The sequence below is a fragment of the Astyanax mexicanus genome, chromosome 1, assembly GCF_023375975.1.
Source record: "Astyanax mexicanus isolate ESR-SI-001 chromosome 1, AstMex3_surface, whole genome shotgun sequence".
NCBI classification, from domain to species: domain Eukaryota; kingdom Metazoa; phylum Chordata; class Actinopteri; order Characiformes; family Acestrorhamphidae; genus Astyanax; species Astyanax mexicanus.
The window spans coordinates 25,102,554-25,118,123 of NC_064408.1; the positions used below are offsets into that span (position 1 = coordinate 25,102,554).

The following is a 15,570-nucleotide window of genomic DNA, read 5'->3' on the forward strand; positions in this document are numbered from 1 at the left end:
TGTCACATTGCAGTTTTGATAAAGCCTACAGTACATTAAAACACATTACTAAATTCCTGCAGCATTTTCCCATGACACATTTAAAGCAGTAGACAGCAGAGACAGTACAGTGTTTTTTATGGCATGGGGAAGCAGTCACTGATCTACCACGGTGGTTTGGACCTCAAAACACATAAAAACGTAATGAAAAGAAACCTGGCTTAATCTTCTAGTCACAACATCGGTGAAATAACATTTTTTTCAGTCGAATTCAAAGGTGAGAACAGTGAGAGACAAAGATGAAAGACAGACAAATGGTAAAAGTAATTTCTCTACAAGGAGCAGAAAATAAGAGAGAAAAGGAGACAAACAAGACTACAGTTCCATAGCAATACTCCTAAACCACCACAGTTCACAAAATAGCATGCAAATCTAAATGGTTTAAATCTAATGGTTTAAGATTTCTGGGTGACAAAAGTGCTTGTAAAATGACTGTACATACCCTAAAACTCTGGACCTCTATTACAAAAACATGTAATGTTTACCATCATACTGCAACAAAGGTAGCTCTTCTACAATATATTTTATGCAAGAAAGCAAACATGTAGTGCCAAAGACAGGTAAATAAGGACACTATCAAAACCTTTATAGGGCTGCAAATACTACTTCAATATTGAAGTTAAAAAAGCTGTACAATTTTAAGAATTTAAAATGCTCATTTTGCAAAATGCACAGAATTTTCTTAAAAAAATGTTATGGTCCCCCACATAAGTGCATTTTTCTAACAGTCACATTTCTGAGTGGAATGTTCTATTTGGAGAAAGGCAAAACATTTTTCTGCACCGTGTTCTGCTCCACAAACACATTTTTACATTAGCGCTCCATAATGCCTGGTGTGAAACAGAAATCTGACATACTGTAGGTTTCTATATAAATTAATAGCTTTATTCATGCAGTTAGTATTTCACTGATGATCAGAATTCCTTTAATAAATAGGATGCGACTAAAACATACAATTGATGTGATCTATTCACATGCATGTCCACTATGATAGTACATGCTGTCTAATTAGCATTTATCGGTTAGCATTTAACAACAATGTGAAATTTAAGGGCAACTATCCTCCTTATGGGCATGACGCTGCATTTTATACACACTACACTACACTAATCAATATAATTGAAAATGTCGACTCTGAATAATCATTGTCGACTATGGGCATAACCGCAAGCCCACAACAGCAACATGTCCTGTTTCTGTTTCTATCATTTTTAAGCAATAGAGACAGCTGGAAACAGAAGCCATAACCACAGCAAGGGAGAAAGAGGGCATGGCAGAAACAATCATTGACTAATCGACTAATTGGAAAAAGAATCGACAGATTAGTCAGCTAACAAAATATCATTAGTTGCAGCACTACACAAAACTACACCTTGTGACGATAACAGAAAAGCAAAGCAGAAGCTAAACGTGTAAATCACAATGGGTAACTTTTACACAGTTTAACTATTTTAAATTTGCCCAACAGTCCCTTATATAAGTATTTTATTACCAGTCAAAGTTAACTATTACAGAGTTGTGCCTGCAATTACAGGCTAGGTTCCTCAGTTATTTACAATTACTGTGTATGGGGTGATTTGTACATTTTTTAATACTTTTGATATTATTATTATTATTATTATTATTATTATTATTATTGTTATTATTAACATGCCTTAGCAAAATATTTAATTGTGCTAGGCTGTTCCAAAATCCTGACAGGCTAGTCTAAACACCCGGCAATACAGCTGGTTGATATGACTACAAACTCATCTCCATATGTTTCAGAAAATTACTGATTTACGATATGATGAAATCTTAACAATGAAAAATATTACATGATCTGTGTTCGTTGATAAAACACCATAAAATAAACATGGTATATTTAAATAGTCAACAGATGACTCTGTCTCTAGGAGTATTTTATTGACTCAGTAAACTGAACAGGATTGTGTTGTTTGAGATGGTGAGATAAAATAGTCATGCTGTTCCTTTAACTGTGAGTAGTGTTACCCATCCGGAGTCCAAACCATTTCCACACACGTCATCCATGTGCAATGATTTTGGCAATAAATCACACTCAGATGGTAGCCTGCATAGACACTGCAATATATTACAATGTGATCATTTTTGATCTCTTGTAGGGGTGTAAATCAGAAGATTCATTACTATGCGATATACTGATTATTTTAGTTAACAAAACGATAAATGTTCAATAACTACAGTGTTTATTCTCTATAGCAAATAAAGACTTTCAGTGTTTAGAAAAATCAGCTGACTAACACGTTCAGGAGAGAGATAGCACTGCGTTCAGAACGAACAATATCTTCTGAAGTGCTAAAAACACGTTCAGAAGGTACAATAGTACTTGGAATGCACAAGTATTTCTTAGCCAGGTCTTAATTAACACTTACAGTCCTTGCAAATGGCAAATGTCTTGTCTGTTTGTCTGTCTGGCTGTCTGCTTTATTTACTGAAACTTAAGTACTTCCACACCCATGATTTGTATACCACAGGAGACTGTCATTTTCTTGGTTGCATGTGCTCGGGTGACTTGCAGACAGACGGCTCTTGCATCGTGTTACTCTCAACAATGTGCTTGGCAATAAGCAGCGTGCTGCCACCTACAGTTTGGGTGGAGCATAGCACAGAGAGGAATCATGCAAATAATGTTTAAATGCGCATAAAAAACAAATGCATCTATGTTTTTACGTCAAATCGAAGTATCGGACTGCTTACAGTTTTGATTGATGCATCGATACAGATCGATGTATTGTTACATTACTAATATCTTGCTTAAAACATTTATACCAATATTGACGACACATTGCTCATCCACGCAATAAAAAAATCAAATAAAACCCTTTTCATAGCTTAATAATAAAAAACAAACACCACAAATCTCCAGATCTCCCCTCACAGTGTAACTTGAAAACTAATCGGCTCTTTGTGTTGATGTGGGTCTTTTACTGTGAACAGATCAGTGTCTATATACATTAATTGATAAAAAGAGGGAGTACTTATAAAATGTAATTAAATTTGTATGGAAATGCAATAATGGTATAGTTAAGTGAGTAAAATATCACAGCGAAATAACTGTCATGTGCAATGGCCCAGATCCTCACACCAGCAGTTGGGCAGTGTGTGTCATGCCACAGCAAAGACAGGAAGAAGCTCTGACCACAAGGCCTCCATACTCCTATACTGAAACTTAATTTGTCACTAAAGAACACGGTTCCAGTTTGTAGCATGTTCTCGTTCACATAACACTGCAAATGAAACAACAGTGGCTGACTGATGAACAACCAAGAAGGCAAGCAATTCTTCAAAGTGACCATGTTGCTTCTCAAAGTCCAATGATACAGCCCCTCTCAAAGTCTGCTAACTGGGTGAAATGTCTTTGAGCACATCACAAATTACACCAATGTCTACCCATCAACAATCTCTCACCAAGAGGCACCCTAGTAGCCAATGAGAGCATTTTTATAAGCACTAGAAAAAGCAATATTACCTTTGTAAAATTACCTTTGTGTTTACCAAAGTGTGTAATCAGACCACACCTGTAATTATTTATATATCTGCTACATATCTATGGAGTTTTGCAGACATCTGAGGTTAATTTATTAGTCATTGAGGGTACTGTAATGCTACTCTCACTAATTCAGATGATAGCTTAGTCATCTCATGTGGAAAAAGTGTGTTTTGTGCGTTTTGTTTTTTTGTGCGTTTGCTTCCATGCCTGATTCTAACATATGGTGCGAACCTGTTACCTCATACAGGCTACCATATGGCATAAACAAAGAACCTGTTTCAAAAACTCCTGAACTTTTGTTGCAATAACACAATACTCCAACAGTATGTTGTACTACTGTTTCAACCTTTGTAAGTCCTAATAAAGAACAGAAACCATGTAACTTCAGAATTTACTTGGGGCCATTTCATTGCTCTGAGTTTGTTCTAGAAAGTGATATATTTTTGTTAGGAGTGTAACAATATATATTTGACACATTTTCGTTTTTTTTATGATAACTTCTGATTTTGATCAAGATTTGTCAGTCAGCATTGCCTGGAGTTAGCATTGTTGACTTGCCACAGCCCATTAGTGCTGTTTTAGCAGGTTAGCATGGCTAAGGTTAACAGCTTGGTCAGTCTTTACTGAACTTCACTGTACTAGCTCTTGTGGCAACATTCTAAATGCAATGTAGGCTTGTCTCTAGCCTGCATTGCATTGCATTGTGAACTGAGTGAAGACCTTTTAAAATGCAAAAGTGTGCAAAACTACACTACAATAAACTAAAACTATAGTTTTAAGCATCTTTGGTCCTATTTTCCACACATTATCTTCCATGTTCCTCCCTCTCAAAAACAGGAATACAAGGTACTGAAGCCTATTCTGCCAGAAATACAAACTTTAAACCTAAATAGTTTCTAATTTTCAGTTCTATGCAGTTCAAATCCCTGTGACAGCATATGGCAGACACATTAAACTTATCTTAGCATGAAATTCTTCTTTTTATTCAGGTTAAAAAAACTGTTCCATTAGGGTAAAAAAAAGCACTCCAGACAAGCATCCCAGTGCTCACTGTGTTGCACAAATCTCAAATCTCGAAATTGAGACATACATGTCACCTCAGCCTGGAGTGCAGCAAACTGTACTGTTAAAAGAGGCCTGAGAGACCAAATTATAATAATGTCAATGTTTACATCTGATCACTTCTTGCATCTTGAGTATCAGGATTATAATAAGGCCAATTCACATTAAAACTCAAGTGTAACTCAAGACACATCTAAAACAAATACAAATCTGACAGTACAAGCATAAACATGTTTGTCTCTAACCCCAACCAACAAACATTAGCTTCAAGTTCATTTGTATGTTCAACTCACATAAATTTAATGAAATAAACTGTTCGGAATCACTTTTCGCCTGCTATTTGTTTACTACCTCTTCAGAAACTAACTGTTTTCTAGCTGAAAGATACAAGCTGTACAGGACTAAGATAGTAAAGTTGGCTAAGCTAACTCAGCCTTCAGCAATATGTTTGCTTACCAAAAGTCTGTCTCGCTTTCTCTGTGTAATCTTGTTTCAAATTAAAATCCCTCTGCAGAGTTTTGTAATTGTATTTCACAACATTTCATACATTTTTAAGTAGTAGCAGCAATGATTCTGTAGCAGAATAAATATGGCAGAAGCACTGGAACTTTACACTGGTAGCAGTTGTTTGCAGGCTCTTTGTAATTGCTCTAATCTGTCTTTTTATGCAACGCTTCTTTAGTGTCCTGAAAACATATGATAATCACAAAATACCCTGAAAAGAGTACTGCAAGATAATTAATCAAAGCAATGATAACACCAGTAGAGATGCTTGCTGTTGATTACTTGCTGTTGTTTCTTCATTCTGTTTCTGCCTGTAGGCAAGATGCCTCTTTCATAAAGTTAAGACCTCAATGGAGCCCTGTAAAACAGTGGGTTAACTTCTTTAGACAGACAGTGTGTGTGTGTGTGTTTATAAAGCTCATAACACTCATAACATTTGTGTTCATAGCAGCGATCAGGTTTTACGTAGGGTGATCTATCAAACAAAGAGCTCAAGTGAATCATCCCTCTCAAAGCTCTCTCTCTCTCTCTCTCTGAAGAATTACACCGGCCGCAGAGCTGTGGCGTATTACACACTGTACTAATGCACCCCAGAAATACTTACAGCATGGAGGGGAGGGCGGGTGAAAGACAGAGAGAGAGAAAAGTAAGGGAAGAGTGAAGAGAGATTTTTTTTTGTTTATGCCCTTGATAAAAAAAAAAAAAAAAAAAAAAACCAACAAGCAGATGTCCAAATACTTTTGTCCTATATTGTATTGAGTACATTTTTTCAAAGCTCCATACTGTTAAGGTCTCAGGACTGGCGTTTAAACCCCAATTGCTCTCTGGGTACTGAGACCACTGTTCCCTGCTCTGGATGTAGGTCTAATTGTACCATCAACATAACATGCAATATATGGATTTGACTTCAATATTGCCCATTGTGTTTACTTTAAGGTGAATGACTTTTCAAATGTAATGTATGTTTAAAAATCTCACTGCAAATTTAGCATAATTATTATTTATTATTAATTATCAATTATTATTTATTATTATTATTATTATTATTATTATTATTATTATTATTATTATTATTATTATTATTATCGGCCCCAAAAACACTGATCAGTCCATCTCTATCTACTATCATATCAGAATAGTCTTAAAATGACCATTATTTTTAGGACAACATACTGTCAAAAATCATTACCCAGCCTATCTGTGTGTGCTCTAATTGTCCTAATCACAAGAGTGTGAGTGTGTGTTCACTGCCACATGCAGACATTACATTCTGCTCCTGAGCAATTTATTTTTATTCCAATTAATCATGGCCCTCTCTAGAGTGGCACAGATTTGCAAGCTTAAGCCCCATTTAGCTTTTCTGTTTCTGTGATACCACAGTCTTTTACTGCAAGAAGCCCCAGAGAGCACAACTGGACCCTCTCCATCTTCACTCAGTGCTACAATGCTACCTGGTGTTCGTTGCTGATGTAGAAGAACTGGTTAGTGATTAGTTAGTGCTCTCCTCCAAGACTGTATAGCTGTCTAGAGGCGTTGCATTAGCAGCAGTTTCAATAATGACACTTAGTAGTTATTGTTATGAATTACATCCAAACATGTAACAAATCAGATTATTCCTGATTAAAATAACAAAGCCAAGGTCAGAGCACAGGGCCAGCCATGCTACTGCACCCTGCAATGGCACAGAGAGGGTTAAGGCCTTGCACAAGGTAGGCCTGTCAAAATAACTAGATCTTACAATAAATGGGCATGACCTCAATAGTGCCCACTGTGTTTACTTAGCAAGGAAAGTTCATTAATATGAATGAGCTTCTTAAATTTGATCTGTTTTATTTATGCATGATATTTAAATTTTTAATTTAAATTATTCATTAATTTTATATTACAATATTAGTGTTGAGTGGTGTTTAAAAAGAAGTAATTTCATTAGTATGCTGTTATCATTCTATCAATGTCATATAATGGTCTTAAACTGACAACAAAATGGTTACCATTATTTATACATACTGTCTGGAAAACACACAGTTATTGGATCAGGACCTCAAAAGTAGCAGTTTGGTGGACCAAAGTATTAAACCTACAAACAGGAATCAACTCAACTACTGTATACAAGTATGGGGAGCCAGCAGGGAGCTGGCAACTAACAAACACCAGGTTTAAGCTATTTTTTTACACTTTGCTCATTTAATTAAAAATAATATAAAGCATTCAGCATAATTTTTATGATCTGCATCAGTCTACTCTATCTCTACACAAACTGTCTGTTTATCAGCTGAAAGATGCAAGCTGTACAGGGCTAGGATAGTAATGTTAGCTGAGGTGGCTAATTCAGCTTTAGCATTTGTTTGTTTACCAAAAGACTGGATGCTTTTTTCTGAGTAAATTTCACTCCCATGTGTCTTGAGTAGCACTGCTGAGGTAAATTTATGACAAAAAATGCTCTGTTAAGATTAATATAAAACCCAAACAGCACTGTTGAGGTAAATTCATGATTTGAATTGCACTGTTGAAGTAATGTCATGATTAGACATTATAAGTGTTTAATAATACTTTTTACGTTTTAAAAAGCAAGAAAAAAATTACAATTAAGCTATTTAATTTGTTAATATGTTTGGCCTTGGCCAAATGTTTCATTTTGTTTGGTTTCAGCCTCATTCCGATGCATCCCTATCCACAACCCTGTGATCAATAACTCAGCAACACTCTATGGCCTGTACCATATAATTCTTGAGACAAAGAAAGAAAAAGAAAGAGCTTTGAGAGGGATGATTCACTGGAGCTTTTTGATAGATCGCCCTAGATAAAAACACACTCGCTGCTATGCACACAAATGTTATGAGATATATAAACACACACATGCAGACACATACACTGTCTGAATGAGTCTAGAAAAGCAGTTATAATTCTGTACATTTTTGTCCATTCAAACTGATCATGTACTACTGCAAAATATTACACATCTTGAAGATTTCCTAGAGTATTCCTAGAGTTTTTTATATTTGCTTTATACAGTCTCAAAATAAAAATGAGTCCAGTATTTCTAATAAACTGTAAACTGTCCAACAGCATATTTTAAAACAAATTAGTCCAAAGCAGAATTAGACCTGCTTAACTAAGTGGTCTAATAATGAAGAATTACAGTGGCAGATCTCAATCTGATCTACGTTCCACGTCAAAAAAAACAACAAAAAAAAACCAAAACAATCAATCCAACAGGTTTTCCTGGTTGCTCTGAACTCGTCCCACTGGCTCAGCTGTGTCATGGGGAAGCCCACAGCACAGTCAAAGAACACACACATACACATACATACTGACGATTAGCTGACTGGCTTAGCTGGGATTTGGAAGCTGGATCATATTTCTGAAAGCTGATCCTGGTTCAGGGGGTGTGGACCTTCATATCCAAATGAATGTGATCACACAGGGGAACTGACCGTACACCTTTTCTACTCTAAAATCCTGGATACATTCAGGTCCCGTGTTCCTTCTAAAGGCCTGAGTTAACGTTTGTGTGTATTAACTAATGCAGAGAAACTAAACAGCATGTTTGTTTTTGTAAGTGACAGAGAGAGGGCTGGGCAATATGACGATGTTCTGCTATATTGTGTCCAATGTGCAGTGTATAAAATGTTGAATATATCATTTTTAACAGTTTGTTAAAGGTACATGTTTTCTGTTCAATTCAACTCAAAATATTGTGTGAGTTTCTTTTAGATTCATAAAATGAATTTTTAATACCACTTCATTCATTCATTCATTCATTCATATATACATACATTCATTCATACAATCATTCATACAACCATTCATACTATGCAGATCCTGTTACGAAGTTACCAATAAACAAATAAACTAGAAATTAAATGAACAATCTGCTATGTATCTGCAACAGCTTAATTTCAGTATTTGGGTGATAATGTAGCCAATCCTGAGAGACGATCAGATCACATGCTCCATATTTGCAGCACTTGGCAAGAAGACAGGACAGCACGGTTTCTCATTTGATCCAACAGGCGACAATGTATAACTCACTCTTGGCTGCAGAATCCCAATAAAGCCAGTGTAGAAATCTGATTTGTACTCTTGTACCCAAAGCCTAGGCTGCAACCAAGGTAGGCATAATCTGTCTGCTGCTACTTTGTAGAAGTCTGTTCCAAACTGAGGAATGCTCAGTGATTGTAAGAATGTAACTGCTGTATCTCTTTCAGCCCTCAGTTACCCACAATTCTCTGTGCAGTTTTCCCACAATGGGTTAAAAAGTGCACAATAATCTGTCCACTTTTTAACCCATTGTGGGAAAACTGCACAATTATCTACAATGGGTTAAAAAGTGGAAAAAACACACCACAAAAGTAGGGATGCATCCCCTGAATCAAGCTCACTTTTCTGTTAAAACTTGTAGTCTTTTGGGGGAATCGAAGTAAATTAACGGCACACCCCTCTCAATACCACATAAATTATCCCAGTACATACTGTATATGGGGAAAATATCAGCACTGGCTTTAATGAGGGTCTGTAGCTGTGGGTGAGCTACACAATGTATTGTCCTTTGACTGAGGAGGCTCGTGCAGAGCAGCTGTAATTCCTAATTTGTGAATAAGTGATCAGCTCGGTCATAGAGACTCTCCATGTAAACTTTCTATCTCAAAGTTAAAGCCAAAACCTTCTAAAAATTTGACTCTTGGTGATTTGAAAGAACTCACCATAGTCAGACACCAATCAGCTTGAGCTCAGCTTAGCATGGCATGTGTCTAATGTTCTAACAGCTTGCTTCCTAACTGTTCCAAGCTAAACTCGCTATTATGAAACTTTGTTCTTTATTGTCTTTCTATACAGATTATCGTATATCTTTTACTTGCACTGAACCACAAGGACCATACTGTGTTGGTTTAGAATAAATACACATACTATTACACACACTTACATTACATTGTTTTGGTACGTAAACATGAACAGGTCTGACATAAATACAGCCCAAGGCTTCACTGCAGTCCAGAGTCCACTGAATAGTATCATATTTAGGAAATAATAAGTAGGAAATTCCCCGCTGATAACAGAGCCTAATGTGATATGACTACACTAAATGCATTTATTCAGTGTCACCACTCCCTCCTCTGCAGGCCTTTCATTCTTGAATTCAGACCAAAGCTCAGAATGTTGTTGTGTTATACTGATCAGCAAAAAAAAAGCCAAAAATATAATAAAAAGGACCAATATTTATTACATTTTTAATACCAATATCCAGCAAGTTGTTATAAAAGTATCCATTTTTCAGAGTGTTAACCTGTGGGTAGCTATTTTTTGTAACCCACCGCTATGTTAACCAGATGAAAACCACACTTTCACTAATGAAACACAAAGATTGTTTAGTGTTAGTGTATTATAATCTAGGTCAAACCATGGCTCATTTCATTCTAAATCGTATTATTCAGTAATTACAAGAAAGCCAAGGAAACATGACTATGTTTAGGATAAAATGTACTTCTTAGGCTCATGCAACACAACATGAATTAGTAGGTGAATTGGTCATGAGTAGTGAGGTGTTATCTTGTAAAAGACTTTGAACACAGGCCAACATGCTCATGGCATGGCCATTTGAATTGTAACAGTTTGAGCGACTGTTAGCAAGTGCATCCTGAGCATCCTGATCATCCTGATAGCAAGTGCTAGAAGGATGAGACGTTCCATATCCAATGTGCAGGAATTTAAAATTCTTATATATTTACATTTAACATTACAATTGTATTTATTTGTGCATTCTTCTACTATTATAAAAGTAGGCTCATCTGAGCTTTGTTCAGAATGGTTTACTCATGAATCATTGCATGTAGCATTAGCATGTAGCATTAGCTATACAGTGAACTGTCTAGAAATGGTGGAACCATCAGTTAGATGTTTTAAGAAGTTTATTTTGTGTACAGCAAGTAAAGATCTGGATCCAGATGTGTTGACCAGGATTAGACTTCAACAACTGTTTCTTTCAAATCACTAATACTAAAAAATACCCAATACCTCTGTGTAACATTAATAGCAGTACGCAAGTTACTTTAAAAGACATCATACAGACAGACAGATACGGAAACAGAAATTTCCCCGGAATTGCAACAACCATAATTTGACGATTTGCAACCACTTACAATCTGCCAAAAAACACAGAGACATTCTGCTGGAGTTTCTAAGAGTGCACGGTGTACCCAGTAACCACAAGAGAAACAAACTAAAATCAGCTGATGAGAAGCTGTTCAGGAGCTGGAATGCTTGGCTGCAGTGCAGCATGCACAAGCCTAAACAAAATCAACAGTGGCCAAAATACTAAGACATTAAAGAGCCAATACCAAATAAAAAATAACTTTCACTTTTTTTTAAGTTTGATGTTGTACATGGATGTTGTTAGATAATTAAAATTGTACAGTTTAATATTTTCAACACCGAAGTGCTTCAGTATTAAATGTGGCTCAAGACAATTTGTCCTGCCAATCAGAAAAAGCTCATTTACACAAGTCGGTCTTAAAGTCACAAGAAGTCACTTGGTTAAACCGCAGACGCTTGTTTTGCTCAGTGTTAAATATTACAGAGCCTTCTTTCTGTATCCTGTGTTTATTTTATCTGCATTAAAAACAAATTTCTAAAAGCATACGGATATGGGCGGAACAGAATAGCTTTCCTAGAAGTAGTGGTATACTATCGCCATGTTTGTTCTCATCTGAAACTTTAGACTTTTAACCCTCTAGGGAATGTATTGCTTAACATTGATACCAATGCAAAACTTAAAATGTACATGTTCATTTTTGTATGTTAAGGGGCTATAATGTGCATTGTCACTGACCAATGAAAAACAAGTAGTTTGCTACATAGTTTGAACTGTCCTTCACTCTGCGTCACATTTCTTGATGAATGGACTGATATATATTCTCCAAAATGACCTGAATTACAGTCTTTACACTCTTTACAGATACTTCCATTGAAGGTTAAGTTGCAGCCTTGGAGATACATGTCTTTTATTAGACAGCAATGATATGAGTCTTCCAAGGTAGCTAGTAAGGTTGTAAAATGGCCATGTGATGTTGATTTAAGGGTGTTTTTGGTACACAAACTTTAGCCAATACCATTATAAATAAATCATTTTTTAACAAAAGAAAGGAATTCTTACATATTCAGACACACAGATCCCTCATGAGCCATGGATTAGGCCTTTTTCATGAATCCATAAATGCATGAATCTAGAGGCCTGCTAACCCTAAGGCAAGTGTTCAGGCCCAGCCATAATAAAACTCAAAGCACAAGCACTAAGGCCAAGTGGCGCTCCTGCACAGCTAGATTAACTAACAGGCAAAAAACATGATAGCTTTACAGGCGAAAAAGAGCGCAGAAACCTGGTTAGGTTACAGCTGTCACGACCACATCGTGCATCACAATTCAGACAACTGTAGTATTCTTTATTATTATCATTACTGTATTTTTTTTTATACTAACTACTGCCATTCTTAAGATGTTTGCTTGAGAGACAGCCATCAGTCACTCTCAGGTGTGGCATGCAGGTATCTATCTATCTATCTATCTATCTATCTATCTATCTATCTATCTAGATAGATAGATAGATAGATAGATAGATAGATAGATAGATAGATAGATAGATAGATAGATAGATAGATAGATAGATAGATAGATAGATAGATGAAAATCTCACACACCGAGACACATCGCCCTAGCTAAAAGTTAACCGACTGTTAACTAATAACTAGCTAGTGAACTGCTTGCTGGCTGCCTAGTGATGCTGAGAGGCATGGGCTAGTAATAGGATTCGTATGAATGGGGCTTAGATAAGTATCTTGACTTGGATAGACATACCATAGAAGTAGTTCAATCAAAAATTTAAATCATTTAAAAAGAAAAAAAAGAAAGAAAGAAAGAAAGATTCTTACAACGAGACACACAGATATATGCGCCCTGTGTTAGGCCTGATAACCCTGAGGCAAGTGTTCAGGCCCAGCCATAATAAAAACTCAATAGAAAACAAGCACTGAGGAAAAGTGGCGCTCGTACACACCTAGCGTTAACTAACATGCTTCAATAACCTATTAAGTCAATTTTACTGGCGAAAAAGAGGCAGAAACCTGTTTAGGTTATAGTCATTTAACTGTCACGTTCATGTCTAGGTTAATTATTCGCTTATTCTGAATGTGTTGGCTTGAGAGATTCAGCCAGCAGTCACTCTCAGGTGTTTCGTACAGGTGTGGCGTGCAGGTAGTTCGTTAGCTAGCTTAGCTAACGTTACTAGATATAGCTAAAAGTTAACCGACTGTTAGTTAGCTGTATCACTTAAGATAAGTAACGTTATATAACTAATTATAGTTAGAGAAGTGATTAGCGTTAACTTACCCTCAGTGCGGCCAAGTCGATTTCGTCCAAACTCCGTGTGGGCGCGTTTTCAGACATGGTTCAGCCAAGTTTGTAAAGTCCGTGTCCAGTACAAAAACACGTAGATTAACTAGTTAGATTACTAGCTAGATGGTGAGTGATATATTCCCACAAGCTGAAGATCCTCTTCGTGACTTCTCCCCTTGATTCAGCGTTGAGGCGAAAACGGGAGAGGCGGTTTAGAAAAACTTAAGACGTCCCATCTGGCTCGGCTTGACAGCTACAGTGGACGATATTCAGCTCGCTAGTTAACTATCGCTAGGTCAGATTAACCAGTTGGTTAGCTTGCTAGCTAGTTATAAGGCTCGACAGAAATAGTTAGCTTAGCTAACCTGGTTAACTACAGCTCTGTATTCTGTTCGCTAGTTAAGTTAACTGTTTGTTGGGTTTGTTTTGAAGTCTCTGAAGGCCAGCTGATGAGACTGTTCCCCGAGCTGTCAAACAGAGCTAGCTTGATTAGTTTACTAGCTAGTTACGCGATAAAAAGCTAATTTTAGTTAGCAAGTTTGCTATCCAGCGCTGTTAATCCTCCTCAGACTGCGCTGCATTACACTAACTACTAATACATTAGCTCCAACGGTCACTCCTCGCTGGAGATCCGATCACTGCTCCTGTGCTGCGCTCCTCCTCACCACTCATTTTGGCAAGCCCCCCCGCTCTGCTGCACCTCACCAGATAAAAAAAAACAGGCACAGAGAAAAAAGAGCAGAAGGGAAAAAGGCCGATATGTGCAGCGGCAGGCGTGTTATAGTCTCTAAACTCCTCCAAATCCCCCTTTTTATTCCTCTCTCTCAGCGCCGAGTCTGAGGCGCAGGCTAAAGCTAGCGCTAGCCCAACGGACGAACCGAGCTACAGCTAATAAACAACACGGCGCTGCATCAGCCGAACCGCCTCGCGTCTGTCCTGCCCACGCAACACACACTCAGGCTTATTAAACACACACACCTAAACACTTAGGATCCAACATTTCCCTCAAAAAAAAACGATAACCTGCATTAATCGTTTAGCCCAGTCTGCAGCGCTGAAATGTTCACTGTGTTCTCCTCAAACAACACAAACTTTCACTCCGTCCAGCCCAGTTAAAAAACGTCAAACGGTGTTTTCAAACGGGGTTTTCAACTTGAACCCTTCCTCTCCAGAAAACCAGGCTCGTCTGAGCACGAAGCGTGTCGTTTAAAACATGTAGCGCTAGCTAACCCTCGCTAACTAGGCGGATTTAAATGCGTCCAGCTCCTAACTTCAGCTAGATAAATCTCTGTAGGTGAAGGAGGATCAGGCGCAGTTCTGGCGCCTCCACAAAAGCAGCAACTTCTCCCTCTCTCTCCCTGGTCGTGTTTTGGTACGGTCCTGTTTTTCCAGCGCTATGACGTCTCTCCTCTGCAAGAACACACAACACTCTTTCACTCCTTCCTTCTCTTTTTTCTGCTTTCCTTTTATTCCCCACCTCTTTCTCTCTCTCTCAGCCGGGAGAAGGAAGCGCTACGGTACCAGAACAGGGCCAAACTACCTGCTGTGGCTGGAAACTGTAGCAGACAGACACACAGGTGGGTGAAATGAGAACGTAGAGCCTTATAGATACAATAATAAATTGTTAGCTCAGTCTAACAATTAATTAAGTTTAATAAATAATTTCATCAGTTTTATAAATTGTTTTCTCAGTTTGATAAACAATTCAACCAGTTTAATACATTGTTAGCTCAGTTTAACAATGAATTCCCTCAGTTTGATAAAGCATTTCATTTAGTTTAACAAATCATTTCCTCAAGTTGATAAAACATTCCTTCTGTTTAACAAATCATTCCCTCAGTTTCATAAATTGTTCCCTTAGTTTAATAAATTGTTCCCTCAGATTGACAAACAATTCCTTCAGTTACTTAAATTGTTCACTCAGTTTAAAAAAAAAAACATTCGTTCATCTAAAATAAATGTTCCCCCAGTTTGATAAACAATTCCTTCAGTTTAAAATTGTGTTACCTCAGTTTAATAAATAGTTTTTTTCAGTTTAATAAACCATTCCTTCAATTTAACAAATCATT

The 15,570-nt window shown here is 37.1% G+C and overlaps 1 protein-coding gene across 5 annotated transcripts in view; it reads right to left on the reverse strand.

Annotated features, from left to right (window-relative positions):
* The window catches only part of mink1 (misshapen-like kinase 1), an 83,474-nt gene extending 68,518 nt beyond the window's left edge, over positions 1 to 14,956 (reverse strand). For 4 of the 5 annotated variants that reach the window (XM_022678590.2, XM_022678584.2, XM_022678578.2 and 1 more), the window contains exon 1: positions 13,496 to 14,956. In XM_022678590.2, coding sequence (XP_022534311.1) covers positions 13,496 to 13,552 — 57 coding nt within the window. In that variant the 5' untranslated portion in view covers positions 13,553 to 14,956. The remainder of the gene's footprint in view (positions 1 to 13,495) is intronic. The other variant, XM_049475110.1, reaches the window with a different exon arrangement.
* Between the last annotated feature and the right edge of the window lie 614 nt (positions 14,957 to 15,570).